The sequence below is a fragment of the Zea mays genome, chromosome 4, assembly GCF_902167145.1.
Source record: "Zea mays cultivar B73 chromosome 4, Zm-B73-REFERENCE-NAM-5.0, whole genome shotgun sequence".
NCBI classification, from domain to species: domain Eukaryota; kingdom Viridiplantae; phylum Streptophyta; class Magnoliopsida; order Poales; family Poaceae; genus Zea; species Zea mays.
Window position 1 is genome coordinate 191510282 of NC_050099.1, and position 17455 is coordinate 191527736.

The following is a 17455-nucleotide window of genomic DNA, read 5'->3' on the forward strand; positions in this document are numbered from 1 at the left end:
GAGCGCGAGGCTAGCGGCCATCGCTTGGCCGCGTGGAGACATTCAGAGCCGCGTGCGCCAAGTGCTCATGAAGCGGCTTGGAATCCTACCAGAGTCGGACTTTGATCAGATGCAGAACCGGGCAACTGACGAGGAGCTCAATGAAGCGCCCCAATCCTCTGGGACTCAAATGTGATACAATTACTAGTCCCAGGAGGCTAGTAAACACATTTATACATCAGATGATTACAGATCTGCTTAAACGAGAAAAACCTATAAAGGTGGCAATCAACTTTAAGAGTTGGTCCACAACTCGGGACATATCATCAGAGTGGGGCTGAAGCAGCCCGATATACGCAGCGAAGCAAATCAGCGGTCCAACAGCCACAGGCAAGGTTGGGAACAGTCGTAACTCTTACCCGATCTCCTTTTTCTCTGAAAAACAACAAATAAGCAAGGGTGAGTACAAATGTACTCAGCAGCTCACCTTCACCCGCGGAATGGGGAAATCAGATATAATGCATGGAATATGTGGAGCTCAGGATATTTTGCAGAAACAACAATATTTTATGCAGGGTTGTTTTGTAAAACATTTTGTATTTTTCAAAGCGCATCCTCTCCCAAATGAGCAGGAAGTTTTTCGCTATTAGAACAAAATCCCCTGGACTAACCCATCCAGGTATCTCAGCAGTTTCCCACTGGTTTTCATTTTCAAAAATAGCTACTGGACTTCCTGTCCACCATAGCTCACGGCGCAACCGCCGGACCTTTTAAAAACCACTTTTTTCAAACGCACCTCTTTTTTTTGAAAACAAAACACTAATTGCCATACCACACCAGACTCGTCCATTCCTGTGGACACAGACTATTCGAATAGGTTTTCAAACTCTGCGCAGAGGTGTACACTTTACCCACTAGTCCAGCTCTGCGATCTTACTGCCATGAGATCCGACACCGAATCTCTTTCTTTCCTCGCACGTCCTAACCTTAACGGTTATACCGGAAGGAGTCAGGCCACCACCATGTCTAAACCGGACAAAACATCCCCCCTCCTTATCCTCCCGGTGCTCCCCAGCCTTCATAACCCTGGGGTTGAACCGTACGAGTTCAGATTGAGTGACTGCCCACACAATTTCGAGTGGTTGTACTTATCATGAGTACAAGTAGTGAAGGATGACAAACCGGTCCTTATATGAGGGGACAATCCTTCTGCTCACGCCTAAACCAGCTGAGCCATCACCTTAGGCCCTCCCCTAAACCAGGGAGTCCCTGATCATCCCTACTCAAAGGTGATAAGGGTGAAAACCCTTCATCATACACATTTTGAAAAGCATTTTCTTTTGAAAAACTCACACCTTTTCTCAAATCATTTGTAACAAATATATTAAGGATTGATTGCGGCAAGCAGCTTGGGTGGCCATAATAACTTGTCTCAAAATCATATCATGCATAAAATAACAGGCTGAGGGTTGTGGTTAAAAAATCATAGGTAATTTATGCATCAAAGGGATCCAGTGAGCTTGCCGTGCTTATCTAGCGAAGGGGGAAGGAGAGCTCGCGGAACTGGCTTCTGGCTCCACTGCCTGGCGTAGACTTGCAGACCTGGCCTCCACGAGACGGCACGAACGCTCCGATAACTACGCAACATGAACAAGCAAACATACAAACCAGCAAGTATACCAACAAATATTTAGTATAGTGGTCAGAATAGCGATATATGGATGGGTAGAGTCTTGAGTAGAATCTGTGTCATGTGGTGTTGTGATATTACTGGTGGTGGAGCGGAGGTGCTTGCCAGGAGGGTGGACTGGAGGCGAAGCGACACTATGCGTGTAGCCGGAAGAGCGGAGTAACTGAGTGGGTAGGGTGTTTTCCTTGGCTGAGGCTGTTGAGTGTGTGTGGAGAGGGAGAGGGTAGCTGGGTGTACGTGGTGTAGCACAGTGAAGTTCACTGTTAGTGAGAATAGTGATGAATGAATCGTCTGACTTAGTATGAACATGAGAGTTATAGGCAGAATATGGGACAATAGTATTTTGGGAGTTTTCTAGAATATGGACCATGCTTAAGGGATGACATGGTTGGATAGGGAATAGTTTGATAAGAATTTAGAAACAATAATTATTGGAATCTGAGTTTGGGAGCCTGGTTCGAAGGAATCTCAAAGTTAAGCGTGCTCAACTTGGAGAAACCTGGGATAGGTGACCAGATGGGAAGTTCCCTACTGGAAGGAAAATCACAGTCACCGGAGTTCGTATGACTGGAATATGGGTCTGGCTGGTCTTAGGTGGACTGGACAGCATGATGGATGAGTAGTTGAAATTTGGGGTGATCGGATGACCGATGAATAGTAATAACAAATAGTAACGATGGTGAATAGTGTCGATGAATAGTAACAATGAATAGTAATGGTGAATAGTGATGGTGAATAGTCGTATGAACGAACGATGAATAGGAACTATGAACGAACGGACGAACGATCGAATGATCGGACGAACGATCGAATGATCGGACGAACGAACGATCAGAATTTCGGCAGCATAACAGCACGACAAAGATTATCTGGAAGAACAATGAATAGGGACTATGAACGAACAATGAACGATGAATAGGAACTATGAACGAACGATGAACGATCGAATGATGGAACGATCGGAATTTCGGTAGCATAACGGCAGGAAAAAGATTATTTGGACGAACGAACGGACGAACGATCGAATGATCGGACGAACGAACGACCAGAATTTTAGCAGCATAACGGCAGGACAAAGATTATCTGGAAGAACGATGAATAGGGACTATGAACAAACGATGAACGATGAATAGGAACTATGAACGAACGATGAACGATCAAATGATCGAACGAACGAACGATCGGAATTTTGGTAGCATAACAGCAGGAAAAAGATTATTTGGACGAACGGACGGACGAACGATCGAACGATCGGACGAACGAACCATGAACAATCGGACGAACGATCGAACGATCGGATGAATGAATGAACAAACTAAGAACAGGGGGACGAACGATCGAAGAACGACCGAACGATCCTTGTGCTAGTGTGTGCTTGTGTGGAACATGGAGTGGGTGTGTGTGGGGGGGAGAGAGTTGCCATGAAATGGCTTGGGGTGGGATGAGAGGAGGCCCTTGCTCCTCTATTTATAGCCATGGTGGGGGATTAGGGGGAGGGATGAGAGGATTAGTGGGAGGATGAGAGGATTAGTGGGAGATTAGCATGTATTTGTCTTGTATAAGTGAGATTAGCTTGTAGAGCTCACCGTATGACACTGGAGGCATACGTATACGTATGAGCATGAGAAAAGTTATGAAGAAAATATTTGTAGGGACTTGAAAAATGATTATGAAGGTATTTCTTAGGAAGAAAATACTTGGAGATATATTGGTGGAATATTTGGGCAATATTTCTGGTAAGAATTTGAGGGGGATCACTGGGGAAATATCTGGACAGTATTTCTGGAAAGAATTTGAAGGAGATCACTGGGGAAATATTTGTAGGATATTTGGAGGAGGATTTTGGAGAGAATATAGACCACTATATTTTATTTGCTGATATCAACTCGCAAACAAACATTTTGAAATGAAATTTGAAATTCATTTTGAATTTAGAGAGAGTTTGAGAAAATTTCAGGATTTGAATTTTTGGGATGCTACACTCAAGCGCTACTTCAGCCTGTTCAATGGCCCGCTGACCCACCTAGCCACCAAGGCTTTGGTCGCCCTATGCAGATTGGATGACTCTAATGAGGCTGGACTACAGTCATCTTGAGCTGTGGAATGATGTTGTGGGAAACAACTTTGCCATGTTAGGTCTATTTATTGTCATCTACTTTGTCTGTGGAAAGTGTGCACACTTCTGCTTGTTCCAGGGGATGTGATATGCCACTTGTATCACTACATTAGTTCTTGTTAGCTCGCTGGGGCATGAGGTAGCAGCCAGAGGCCTACAACTACTGATTACCTTCGCAAGATTTGTCTACATATGCGCCTTCAAGTGTGTTTCGCGTGTCCGGCTGGGCGGCCACAAACTCCAGTCGTCCATTGCTATCTGCATGTACCCTACTTCAATATATCCAGCGGGTTGCTCCACTACTTCTATGCCGTCGGCGCTCGTTGTGTTTGTGATGTTTACCTTCAGTTCCAGAACCTGCACGCCAGTCCGTATGACGGGCGTTGCAGTTGGGTTTTCTCTGGTACAGGAATGACTCAATGCCACTGCCAAATCCTGAGCTGGAATGTGAGAGGCCTCAATGAAGGGGCGAGAAGGGACACTGTGCATGATCTTGTTCGTGATACAGGTAGCACAATCGTATGTCTCCAAGAAACAAAGCTGTCGATGGTAGACCACCATGTCATTGCACGTACTTTAGGGTCAAAATTCTTCACTAACTATGCTGCTCGGCCAGCAAACCAAACTAGAGGGGGCATTTTGCTTGCTGTGTCGGAAGACTTCTTCACACTCTCTAACGTATCTACTTCCGACAATGCCATCAGAACCATGATCACCATGAAAGCGGACGGCACAGAGTGGTGGATTACAGTGGTCTACGGGCCCCAATCCGATGCAGACAAACTCCTATTTCTTCAGGAATTGAGGGCCCTTGCCTCCTAGGGGCACGAGAGGTGGCTAGTCCTTGGGGATTTTAATCTCATTTACCAGGCTTCAGACAAGAACAATCTAAACCTAAATAGGCGCCTCATGGGTTCATTCAAATCCACCATAGATGACATCCACCTTAAGGAACTTCGTCTGAATGGCCGCCAATTCACCTGGAGCAATGGGCAGGCTGAACCAACCATGACAAGAATTGACAGATTCTTCTGCACGCCCGATTGGGAGCTTCTCTTCCCAACCTGCTACATCCACTCCCTGCCCTCCCTCATGTCGGACCACACACCTCTGCTCTTACAGGGGGAGATAATGCGCAAAACAAACAACTCCTTCCGCTTCGAGAACTTCTAGACACGCATTGACGGATTCAAAGAAGCGGTCTATTCAGCCTAGAATAAGCCGTTACCCTCTGTCCAGCAACCACTCTTGCGCCTACACATCAAACTGGCACGGACGACCAAGGCCATCAAAGCTTGGAGGAGAGTGAAAGTAGGAGACACGAAACTTCAGCTGGCTATAGTCAAGGAAGTGATTCTTCGCTTAGAAACTGCTCAGGAAGTGCGCACTCTATCTCTTGTCGAATTGAACCTCCTCAGAAGATTGAAAGCTAAATCCTTGGGACTAGCACTCGTTGAGAAATCACGAATCAGACAAAGGTCCCGCTTGACTGTCGTCCGCCTTGGGGATGCCAACTCAAGATTTTTCCATCTCCGGGCATGCTCTAGGGCAAGGAAGAACTTCATCCAAGCCTTGCAAACTGAGACTGGCTTGGTCGTCACACAGGAAGGAAAGGAGAAGGTCATCACTGACCACTTCAAGCAGCATTTGGGCACAACGGCCCCTAGAGCAAGGACGTTCGACTGGAATTCGCTAGGCTACCACCACATTGATCTTTCCTCCCTGGAAGCTCCTTTCTCCCAGGAAGAAATCAAATAGACTATCCTCTCAATGCCTCGCGACAAGGCGCCAGGCCCGGACGGGTTCACAGGTACCTTCTACAGGGCGTGCTGGGACATCATTAAGGACGATTTAACAACAGCGTTTAATCAGCTCCACAACTTAAATAGGCAAGGTTTCAAACTACTGAATGCAGACAATATTGTTCTCATCCCCCAAAAAAAGGATGCTTTGCGGGTGAGTGACTTCCGCCCCATCAGCCTCATACACAGTGTTGCCAAAATTTTCTCAAAATTATTGGCCAATAGGCTTGCGCCCCACCTAGACGGTCTTGTCTCAAGTGTCAAAGTGCCTTCATTCGGAAGAGATGCATCCAGGATAACTTCTTGTACGTGCAAAATATTGTCAGGCAATTCCAAAAGACCAAAACGCCAGCGTTATTCCTAAAGCTGGACATCCAGAAAGCGTTCGACATGATAAATTGGAGCTACCTTTTAGAATATCTACAAGCTCGTGGATTTGGACACCGTTGGTGTGAATGGATTACCATCCTTTTTAGCACGGCGAGTTCTAGGGCCCTGATAAATGGTGTTCAAGGAGAAAGCTTCGACCACATGTGTGGGGTGAGACAAGGGGACCCCCTCTCTCCCATGTTGTTCATCCTTGCCTTTGACCCACTGCAAAGGATTTTAGACCTTGCTTCAGAGCATGGCGTCCTGACACCTCTCCCTCTTGCTGCAGCTAAGCTCAGAACCTCGCTCTATGCTGACGACGCGGCTATCTTCATCAATCCAACCTATAATGACCTGCAAGTGGTCAAACAGATCCTCAATGTGTTCGGAGCTGCTACGGGTCTAACAACAAATTTTGAGAAAAGCTCCATCCACCCCATCCGTTGTGAAAATGTGGATTTGTCCAACATCCTCCAGCCGTTCCCGGGATGCTGCAAAACCTTCCCTTTCCAATACCTCGATCTTCAACTCCACACCCGCCCACTCCAAAAAATTCATGTCCAACCACTAGTGGAGAAGATCGGACAGCGACTTGCCGGATGGAAAGGTCCACTGCTTAACCGCGCAGGACGCCTCACCCTAGTATCTTCAGTGCTCTCCTCCATGCCGATCTACCACCTAACCATATTCCCCCTTGCGAAATGGGCTAGAAAGCAAATTGATAAGATTCGACGCTCTTTCATATGGAAAGGCGAGGATAACGTGCACGGGGGGCACTGCCTTGTTAATTGGAAAACGGTGGCTAGACCAAAGGACCTAGGGGGTCTAGGGGTGCTCGATCTTGAGAAATTCAGCCATGCCCTCCGGCTCCGTTGGCTTTGGCAAGAATGGACAGACAACTCAAAACCTTGGGAGGGGCTCTAGATCCCTTGCAACAAGCTACATCGCCTGCTGTTTCAGGCGTCCACCACGGTGGTGATTGGGAACAGCATCAAAGCAAAGTTCTGGCACCATGGCTGGCTGAATGGGGAGGCTCCACACAACCTGGCACCTCACCTCTTCAAGCTGGTTAGAAGGAAGAATAAATCTGTGGCCTAAGAACTGACTAACAGTGCTTGGATTCAGTCTCTGTGAGGGAAAATCACAACCACCACGCAACTTGAGGAATTTGTCTACCTCTGGACTAGGATCTGACAGGTGAGCTTGCAGCCGGATGTAGAGAACACTTTAGTCTAGAAATGGACACAACACGGTCTCTACTCCTCCAGCTCAGCCTACAGAGCCCAATTCTTCGGTTCCTACATCAACCACAAGATCAGCCTCATTTGGCGGGCTAGAACAAAGAACAAATGTAAATTCTTCGCTTGGGTGCTCATCCAAAATAAACTCCTCACAGCAGACAACCTAGCACGTTGTGGATGGCCACACCACCCATCTTGCGCCCTATGCAATGGACCTATAGAATCAAGACTCCATCTATGCCTAACCTGCCCCTTCACTCATGAGGTCTGGAACATAGTTCTTGCTTGGGAAAGCTTTTCCCTACCACAACATGTGGATTGGAGCAACATCTCCAGCATTAGCGAGTGGTGGGAGAAGACGGAGACTCTCTTTCCGCAAGATCGCAAAAGGGAGTTCAATGACCTGGTCATCTACACTATGTGGAACCTTTGGAAGGAGCGAAACCGAAGAATCTTTTAGCATTGCTCGCTGTCACCGCTCCAGATCGCAGGGAGAGTAAGAGAGTGTGTCTTGCTCTATAAAAGTACGTCCAGCCGCCTTGGCTTGTACTAGGGTTGTCTGTCGTGTTCCTTCTTAGGTGCTCGATCCTATGGCCTGAGGGTTGCCGACCCTATGTACTCTAACTTTTTCCCTCTCTCTTAATTGAAAGGCAGAGCTCCTGCCACTTGTTCAAAAAAAAATAATCAGCCTCGATTTGGCTCAGAAACGAGACGGCGTGTAAAATCTCAGTCTACTTGCTTAATTTGTTTCTGGGCAATAGATGGCCATGTGCATTATTCTATCAGCTAACACGGCTGATGAGCTAGAGCTTGGTTTTTGGTTGCGTACGCTAGCGCTGCTCATTATTCTGCATCTAGCAATGCATATAACTGATGGTAATTAAAGGGCTAAAACACATTAACCCAGACATATTCTGTTCTTGTTTCCGGACTGTCTATTGCATATATAGTACCATATTTCTGCTTCCTTGCGTAGAATCACCTTTCAAGATTTGTCAACGTTCCTAGTCATGAATCCAAATACTATTGTCATGCCAGTGCTGGGACTGATGCTGAACCTTTTGTCCATCAGGCTAGCTAGCTAGCTTGAGTCTGCAGCAGGCCGGAGATCTAAGGTCTATGGTCTTTACATATTTATCAATATCACTAGATAACCTAGACATTTTTTATCGATGAAGACTCTATTTCTGTCTGCTACTTGTCCAGTCCGTTGCTTTTCATGCAGTGTAGATAAATATTTGCTGCTGTCAAACAAGCTGCTAATACCGCATGCTAGCTGTGACAAGTTGCTACCAAATACCAACAAATGACCTTGATTTGCTGTCAAACATGTGATCTTGCTTTGATGTCAAACAGGTTGCTAATGTTTTCATTAATTCCTGCCTGAAACGAACATACGGGCCTCATGCTGTAGAGTTTATTATTTGATTCCAGAGCCGGATCCATAGGTGACCAGCAGGTTCCAGTGAACCAACCGGATTCACCTGATCCTTGTCCTGGAAGCGTTCAGGCTGCTGGAATTGAAACCCCTTGCGCCGAACGAGAGCAGCCCCAAATCGATCGGCATCACCGTCAGCATTCGTATATATGCATCAAAAACAATATTTCCTTGTTGTCCACTTGTCCTAGCTTGGTAGTATAGTCCAGATGTGATATATAGAGAGCTATATATATGTACGTATATACATATGTGCATGTGTGACAAGTATACATCCCGGGAGGACGGAACTGAGTGAGATATATGTACATGTATGAATAACAATGAACAAGTATACATCTTAGAGGACGGAGCTGAGCGCGAGAGATAGGCTCTTCGTTGTAGCGATAGCACATGCCATTCCTACTAGATATATAGGGCTAGATATCAAGCCATGTGTGCTACCTTTTAGGCTAGTTCTTTACATATTTCTCCATAATTCTTTACATATTTCTCTCTCTCTTGATGGTGCTACGACCTTTTAGGCTATACCGTCCACTTCCGAAAAAAACGTGTGGGCTTCATTCTATAGGGTGTCACACAAAGAGATTATATGACTAATTCCGTGGCTCAGTATTTTAATAACAAACAAGTTAGTAATTTAATGTTGTTGTTTTATCCACCAAAATTCATATACTAATTAAGACTATATACACTTTTGCCATAACAAAAACACGTTGTTATAAGGAATGCAGCCAAATAGCTAGGGAGGGTATATGTTTGGTTGTGACTGGAGTGGCCAAAGTCAAACTTTGGTCATATCAAAAGAGGGGCAATGCCAAAACTAGGCAAAAGTAAAAAAAATGTTGATTAAGCGAGAAAACCACTCTATATATGTAGCTTGCAGTGTTTATATATATAAGCATTATTATTAGGACCTTTTAATTGCACTACGTACATCTAGGCATATCTTTTTTAAAACCATTTGTAGAAGAAGACGTGGTAGTATGTAGTAGTGGTGTGGTGTCAAGGGCGTGTTTATTTGAGTCTCATACAACTAGCAATTAGCTGATAAAAATAAGATGAGATTTTATTTAATTTGGATTCTCAGCTAATATGCCAGCTAATGCATGTTTCATCTATACGTACGTACCACCAAACTTAGTTACCTATTAGGGCTTGTTCGGTTATTTTCAATCCATATGGATTGGAGTGGATTGATATAGATTGGAGGAGATTTTGACTTACTAGGGATTGAAACCCCCTCAATCCTCCTCAATCCATATGGATTGGGGTAGAACCGAACAAGCCTTTAATTGGTTTTTCTAGCTAGTACAGGTTTAATCGATGGATGGATCCGAACGGAGTCTCATATAAGTAGTGTACAGCCCAATTATATAATTTAAAATCTCCAACAATAAAAATATAGGCGCGGTGGTGTAGCTGACAACTAAGTATACAAAAAAAAGGATACCCGAAAAACGCTTAGTATACCTAATGCTATAATCTTGGTAGATTTGCAAGAATGGTAAAATAAAAGGAATCGATCTTTATTTAATTTCAGAAACCGACTTTTTTTAAACGTTGAAACTGAAGTTTGACCATTCAAAAAAAAATCAAAAGATGGGCTTTGCTTTACGTCGTCGACGGCTTTTGCAGCTGACGCTGATGATATATATACACACACAGCGGGCCGCATCGCATGGGCTGCGCCTTCATCATCATCAGAAGAAGAAAACTGAGATGATAGAGGTGTGTGTCATGACGGGCACTTGCTTCATCTTGCATTGTTGTCGTTGGCTCTAGAGTCTAGACACTCGAGAGTAGAAATTCATTTTACATTCATGAAGCCAGTTTTACATATATACATGTATATGAGTGCTCAGTCTATATATATGCAGTATATCTTTGCAGCAGGACGGGTAGCCAGTAGAGACGACGACGACCTCAGCTCCGACGACCCATGTGCGTAGCCGGCCGGGCCAGCCATCCACCAGCAGGCATCGACGACCATGGCCGCTGCCGCCGCGTCTGATGCTGCGAGGTCGTCAATGCCGCGGATGGCGGGGGCGGCCGTCATCCTGCTCGTCGCCGTTGGAGCGGCGACCGTACTGCACCTGGCCGCCGCCGCCGCAGTCGTCGTCCCGCCGCCGGACGACGCAGGCCAGCATGGTGTTACAGTAAGCGTCAACCAACGCCAGGTGTGCGCGCGTTTGGCCGCTGCGCTGTCGTACGCCAAATCTTTTTTGATGAGATCGATACTCTTTTACCACTAATAATTATTGACATGTATGCAATTATTGTTAGTTAAGCTAAGGGGTTGCTAGCTCCAAAGTCCAAAGCTGGGCAATCTTAAAATGCAAAATCAATGAGCATGTACATACATACATGTGTTGATATCTACAGGTAACTGTGGACAACGGCGTGGTGCAGGTGACGCTGTCAACGCCCCAGGGGCACATCATCAGCGTCCGCTACAACGGCGGGCAACAAAATCTTCTCTACTACTACACCCGCGGGGGCAACACTGGAGGGTAAATAACAAACCATGGATCTGCTAGCTGTTTAACTAGCAGGGGCCTGATTGGCTGAATGAGATCTTTGTTCTTCTCATAAGTCATTCGAGTTTTTTTAAATTATCGACTCCGATTTGAGGCCAAACGCTAAGGCCGGGTAATAAGCCACCTGACAGTGCTCATTGTGGGAGCATAGATGGTCCGTGACCTTGTTAAAGGAGTGGCTCCTCTCGATCTGCATGCGCCGTATGTACGGTCTGCACCGCAGGCCTGGACGGTCCGCGACGGCGCTGAGTCATCTTCTTTCTCGAAAAACCCTAGAACTGGCGCCCTCAGGAGGGAAGTTCCAGGAGGCGGTTTGAATTTGGCAGGCCATACGAAATGTCCCTAAACGACGTAGAGTCGAATATGTATGAAGATTTAGGGTTGGGAGAAAGCTAAATTATATCTAAATTACTCTACCTCCTAGTGCGATAAAGAACAAGTAAATAAAGTAGATTGTATTGATGGATTCGATTGTGTTGTTCCAATTGACAGTACCCTTCATATATATGTATAGAGGAGATTTAGACCTGTTCATAGGTGTATCCTAACAGATTTTCGTGCCGTTAATTGGATAAATACACATAGGACAAGGACTTTCATCCAAGTTAATCTAATCGCGAACCGTCCGAGCTATATCTATGAACTGTTCAGAACGCGTACCATCCGGCCATCCTAAGATGCCACAAATGGTGCTTAATAGATTCATCGATCGATATTTTTTCTCCTGCAGGTATTGGGACGTGTTCTGGGACTACCCCGGGTCAGGTCGTCGGCCAGGAATGATCGACATGTGAGCTCGCAAATTAACAAGACAATATACATACAAGAATTAATACTTGGGATTGTTTTTTTTTTTTGGGTACAGGTTGGACGGTTCAGAGTTGAGGGTAGTATCCTCAAGCGAAGAGAAAGTGGAGCTTTCCTTCAGGAGTGACTACAATCCATCGCTCCCAAACAGCGTCAGGCTGAACATCGACAAGAGGTATACATACTGTTGCACTGCATGCTGTTGCTAGCTAGTGAATTGCTGCTGCGTGCGTGTTTCAGGTTTGTGATGCTGAGAGGCAGCTCCGGCTTCTACTGCTACGCCATCTTGGAGCACGCCAGCGGCTACCCTGCTCTCAGCGTCGCCGAGGCCCGGATCGCCTTCAAGCTCAACGCGGCCATGTCAGTTTCCGGCTTCTACTGCTACGTACGCATCTCGAACCGGCCGGTCTCTACCGCAAGCTGATGACCATGTATATACAGGTTCAGCTACATGGCGATCTCAGACGACATACAGAGGTACATGCCCAGCGAGGCAGACAGGGTCGCGCCACGTGGTGCTCCACTGGCCTACAAGGAGGCCGTCCTGCTGGTGGACCCCGTGGAGCCACAGTTCAGGGGGGAGGTGGACGACAAGTACCAGTACTCGCTGGACAACAGGGACAACGCCGTCCATGGCTGGATCAGCGGCGGCCGCACCGGCACCACCACCAGCCCGGCCGTGGGCTTCTGGGTCATCACGCCCAGCAACGAGTTCAAGAGTGGCGGCCCCATGAAGCGGGAGCTCACGTCCCACGTCGGACCCACCTCCATGGCCGTAAGAATGAAAATACAAGACTTTCTCCTCCTCCTCCTCCTCCTCCTCCTTAATTGGTTTCTGGATCCGAAACTGACGGCAACATTGTCAGGTGTTTCTCGGGAAGCATTACACTGGGAACGACATAATGCTGAGCCTAGGCGACGGCGAGTACTGGAAGAAGGTGCTGGGCCCGGTGTTCATCTACCTCAACTCCAAGTCCAACCCCGGAGGCGGCGGCGAGGGCGACCTCCGGGCTCTCTGGGACGACGCCAAGGCGCAGGCGCGAGCGGAAGCCGGCAAGTGGCCGTACAGCTTCCCAGAGTCGCCGGACTACGCCAAGGCGGGCGACAGGGGCACGGTCACCGGCACGCTCCTGGTCAGGGACGCGTTCGGGAGCAACGGCGGCGGCGGTGGCACTGACGTGCCTGCTGCAGCGGCGTTCGTCGGGCTCGCGGCGCCCGGCGGGCAGCCTGGCTCCTGGGCGACGCAGTGCAAGGGCTACCAGTTCTGGACGAGGGCGGCGGCCGACGGCCGGTTCAGCATCGCCGGCGTCCGGGCCGGCACGCGCTACGGCCTCTACGCATGGGTCCCCGGGTTCCTCGGAGACTACGCGCACGCCTCCACGGTGGCCGTGGCGCCAGGCGGCGCCGTGGACCTTGGCAGCCTCCTGTTCGCGCCGCCGCGGTCGGGCCCGACGCTGTGGGAGATGGGCGTCCCGGACCGGACGGCGGCGGAGTTCTTCGTCCCCGACGCCGACCCCAGGTACGCCAGCAAGCTCTTCCTCGGCGAGCACAAGTACAGGCAGTACGGCCTGTGGGAGAGGTACGCCGAGCTGCATCCTGCTGGAAGTGATCTGGTTTTCACCGTTGGTCAGAGCGACTACTCCAAGAACTGGTTCTTCGCACATGTCACAAGGTAATAAGGTTGAATGTGATCATGCATGGTCTAGAAAAGAATTAAAGAGAAAATCACTACCGGAATTTGGCTCTTTGCCGAGTGCCATATTCTTTGCCGAGTGTTTTATTTCGGGCACTCGGCAAAGAGCTCTTTGCCGAGTGCCACGCAAAAAACCCTCGGTAAAAGAAAACACTCGGCGGAGAAGCTCTTTGCCGAGTGTTTTATTTTTGACACTCGGCAAAGAGTTTCTTTGCCGAGTGTCTTTTTTTGACACTCGGCAAATGACTCTTTGCCGAGTGTCACAAATACAACACTCGGCAAAGAGCTCTTTGCCGAGTGTTTTTTCTCCAACACTAGGCAAAGACAATTTAACAATCACATTTTAAAGTAGTAAATTAATTCAAATGAAAAAGTTTTCAACTACAAATTTGTATAACTCATCATGATGTACAATTTATATATTGAACATTTCTTCATATGACAAAATAAAAATAAATTTGTTCATAAAACCTATATCTCTCTCGTAGTTTATGAAACTACGAGAGAGACGTATAGAATTTTGCATATTGTTAGAACCATCATCTGAGATAAACAAATTACCAAACAACCAAAATAAACTTTGTAGATCTTGAGAAGTTATAGAAGTTTATAGTTGACAACTTTTTCATTTGTAGTCATATTGTCAACGAAAACTACGTCTGAATTTAAAAAATTTAAATTTTGAATTTTGAAAACGACTTCGAAAGGAAAAACCACCAACATGAAAGTTGTAGGTATTGAAGAGTTATGAAACTTTGTAGTTGACAATGTTTTAGTTTGAAATCATCTTGTTATGCAAAATTATGTTTGAATTTTGAAATTTGAATTTTTCAAACTGTCTCGGATGGAAAAACCACCAAAATAAAAGTTGTAGGTCTTGAAATGTAATGAAACTTTGTAGTTGACAATTTTTTGATTTGAAATCATCTTATCATTGAAAATTTCGTGTGAAGTTTTTAAATTTAAAATTCAAATTTTGTAAACGGTCTCGGATGTAGAAACTATTAAAATAAAACTTTTAGATCTCAAAAAGTTATGCAACTTTATAGTTGGTCACATTTTCAAATGAACTCATTTAGTGCCTTAAATAATCAAATTACTCTCGATTTGTTATAGTACATGGGGAATGGAAACGTAATATAAACATAATTGGTGTAGTAGTGTAGTGGTATAGTAGGGTATGCGCGAGAGAGAGGTTGCGAGTTCGAATCTCACCATTTACAAAACATATAAGTTTGATTCAAAATAATAGTGAAAAATGATAGGGCAACAGGTAAGTTGTTCCTAGAATTTAAAAAATGTCAAAGTCTTTGCCGAGTGTCCGAAAAAAAGCACTCGGCAAAGAACCCTTTGCCGATGAAATCTTTGCCGAGTGTTACACTCGGCAAAGTCGCGATTCCGGTTGTGAATGTAGTCATGCATGCATGAACACATGCATCTTTTGTCGTCTGCACTTCTCTGCAGGATGGTTGGCAACGTCAGTACGCCGACGACACGGCAGATACGCTTCAGCCTCGACCATGTCGTGGCAAACGGCACCTACACCCTGCGCATTGCTCTTGCAGCTGCCCAGATGTCCAGGCTCATGGTGCGCGTGAACGGTAGGGCGAGCAGGGAAGCCGTGTTCAGGACGCCCGAGTTCGGCGACGGCAACGCCATCGCGCGGCACGGCATCCACGGCGGCGTGCAGTGGATCTTCGAGTTCCCCATCAGAGGCTACCTGCTGCGGGGAGGCGAGAACAGCATCAGCATCACACAGACAATGGCGTTCGGGCCATTCTTGGGGGTCATGTACGACTACATCAGGATGGAAGGGCCACCGCCGGCATGATCTCGATCACCGATTTCACCGGCGACGGTGACTCTCACGGCGCCGCTGGCCGGTAATTGTAATACTAGCTACTACTGTGTATGCGTATTATAACAGTCACATCATCCTAGCTACAGTAGATGGTAATGCTGTCCTTGAAAGTATAGATGGCCAAAAGGCACTAACACGATGGGCCGGCCCGGACACGGCACTAAAAAGCACGGCCAGGCACCGCACGGCCCGTTCCTTTTAGTGCCAGTGCCGGGCACGGTACGTATACAGTGTCATGCCTGGGCCACCAATTCAGCCCGTAGTGTCGGCCCAGGCACGGCACGGCTAAATGGGCCGGCACGGCGTAGGCACGGCCCAGCCCAGCCACTTAGCCGCCGCCCCCAGCCCACTAATCCAGTCCAGCGGGCGCGTCCGCGGACCGCGTGTAACCCTAACCCTAACCGTGTGCCTCACTCATTCACTCGCTCACTGCCTCACAACCTTGTTGGAACTTGCTCTCTGTCGCAAGGGGATCCAACGGGGGTGAGTTAGAGACGTAAACAGGGTTCTCGCGCAAGATGGCAATAGCTCTGTCAATCTAGCCTCTCAAGGGCACTGTGCGGGGGTATTTATAGGTATCTGAGCGCCCAACGTCCTGTGTTAAGGACGCATGTGCCCTCAAACACCTAGGTTATCCCCAGAATATTCCCATAAAGCGGGGTTACAGACTGTAATTACAGGGATGCCTTTACAAATTAGGTCCGTAACGCGCGGCGGCCACGCAGGGCCTGTTACAATGGGCTGGATCACACGTGGGCCTTCATGCTGGACGAGGTCGCACGGTGGGACGACCTCGTCACAGGTCTTCGTCCGATGTCGTATGGGGCGAAGGGTGTCCCTGCCCGCTGTCTTGTTTCCGTTGGACCAACGACCACGGCGAAGGCCTCGAGCGAAGGGTGGCGTCTTTGCCCTCGCCCCAACATTTGCCCTCCGAGGGACCAGTTCGACTAAGTCATCTGGTGCCGAAGACGTCGCTAGATGGCGGAGACGCTGCCCTCGCTCGAAGTGGTTCCGCGGGGATTTTTGACATGACCGTTGATTGACACCGTACTGTTGGACTGCGGGTTTCCCGAAGCGCCGCGCCCTGTGTATAAAAGGGAGCGGGGGGCGGCGCGGTTTGAACTTTATCTTTCCGCGCTCCGTGAAAACCCTAGCCGCCTTTTTCCACCATCTTGTCGCTCGTCTGCCCTCCTTGCTCTTGTTTGCCGGAGATCTGGCTCGAGTGAAGCAGACCGCCCGCCGCCGCCGACGATACGTAGCGATGCCGACCTCTTCTTCCTCTGCTGCTGCTACGCCGCCGGCCGACGCGTCGTCTGAGGAAACGCTGAGTACTGTGGCGGCGGAGGAGTTGCGCGCCGGCGATACGGTGGATTTTGGTGTGTCGCGGATGTCGTCGGTCCGCGTGCAAGATATGCAGCGGCTTGGTTACTTTGGCGGCGGAGTCGCTCGTGTCCCGGGGACGGAGGAAGTCCCCGAGCCGGAAGGCGAATTGGTTGTGTTCGAGGCGTTCTTTGTCGCTGGTCTCCGCCTGCCTGCGCACCGATTTGTTGGAGAAGTCCTACGCAGATTTAACGTTCAGATCCATCAGCTGACTCCGAATGTCGTGGTGGCTCTGTCGAAGTATGTCTGGGCGACGACTTCGTACGGCGGACGACCATCAGTCGAAGTCTTCGCGAAGTACTATTGCCTGCACTGGCAGAAGAGGATGATTGGAGATGAAGTTGCCCAGTTTGGGTCCTGCACATTTACGCCGAAGACCGGCAAGACCACGATGGAGGTAGTTGAGTTGGTTCCTTGCGCCCGCAACAAGTGGGGCAATTGGCATGAGTTTTGGTTCTACGTTGCGGAGGGTACAGTCGAAGACCATCCGGGGCTCCCCGTGTCCGAGATGTGCTCGCATTTCAGCATACCCGCCTTTT

At 48.0% G+C, this 17455-nt stretch overlaps 1 protein-coding gene across 1 annotated transcript; it reads left to right on the forward strand.

Annotated features, from left to right (window-relative positions):
* The first annotated feature begins 10626 nt into the window (after positions 1 to 10626).
* On the forward strand, positions 10627 to 15647 carry LOC103654318 (rhamnogalacturonate lyase B). The gene is made up of 8 exons (XM_008681161.4): positions 10627 to 10815; positions 11021 to 11148; positions 11906 to 11965; positions 12041 to 12157; positions 12223 to 12342; positions 12424 to 12757; positions 12849 to 13654; positions 15140 to 15647. The coding sequence occupies exons 1-8, from the start codon at positions 10627 to 10629 to the stop codon at positions 15504 to 15506; spliced, it is 2121 nt and encodes a 706-aa protein (XP_008679383.2). The 3' UTR covers positions 15507 to 15647.
* Positions 15648 to 17455: the final 1808 nt, after the last annotated feature.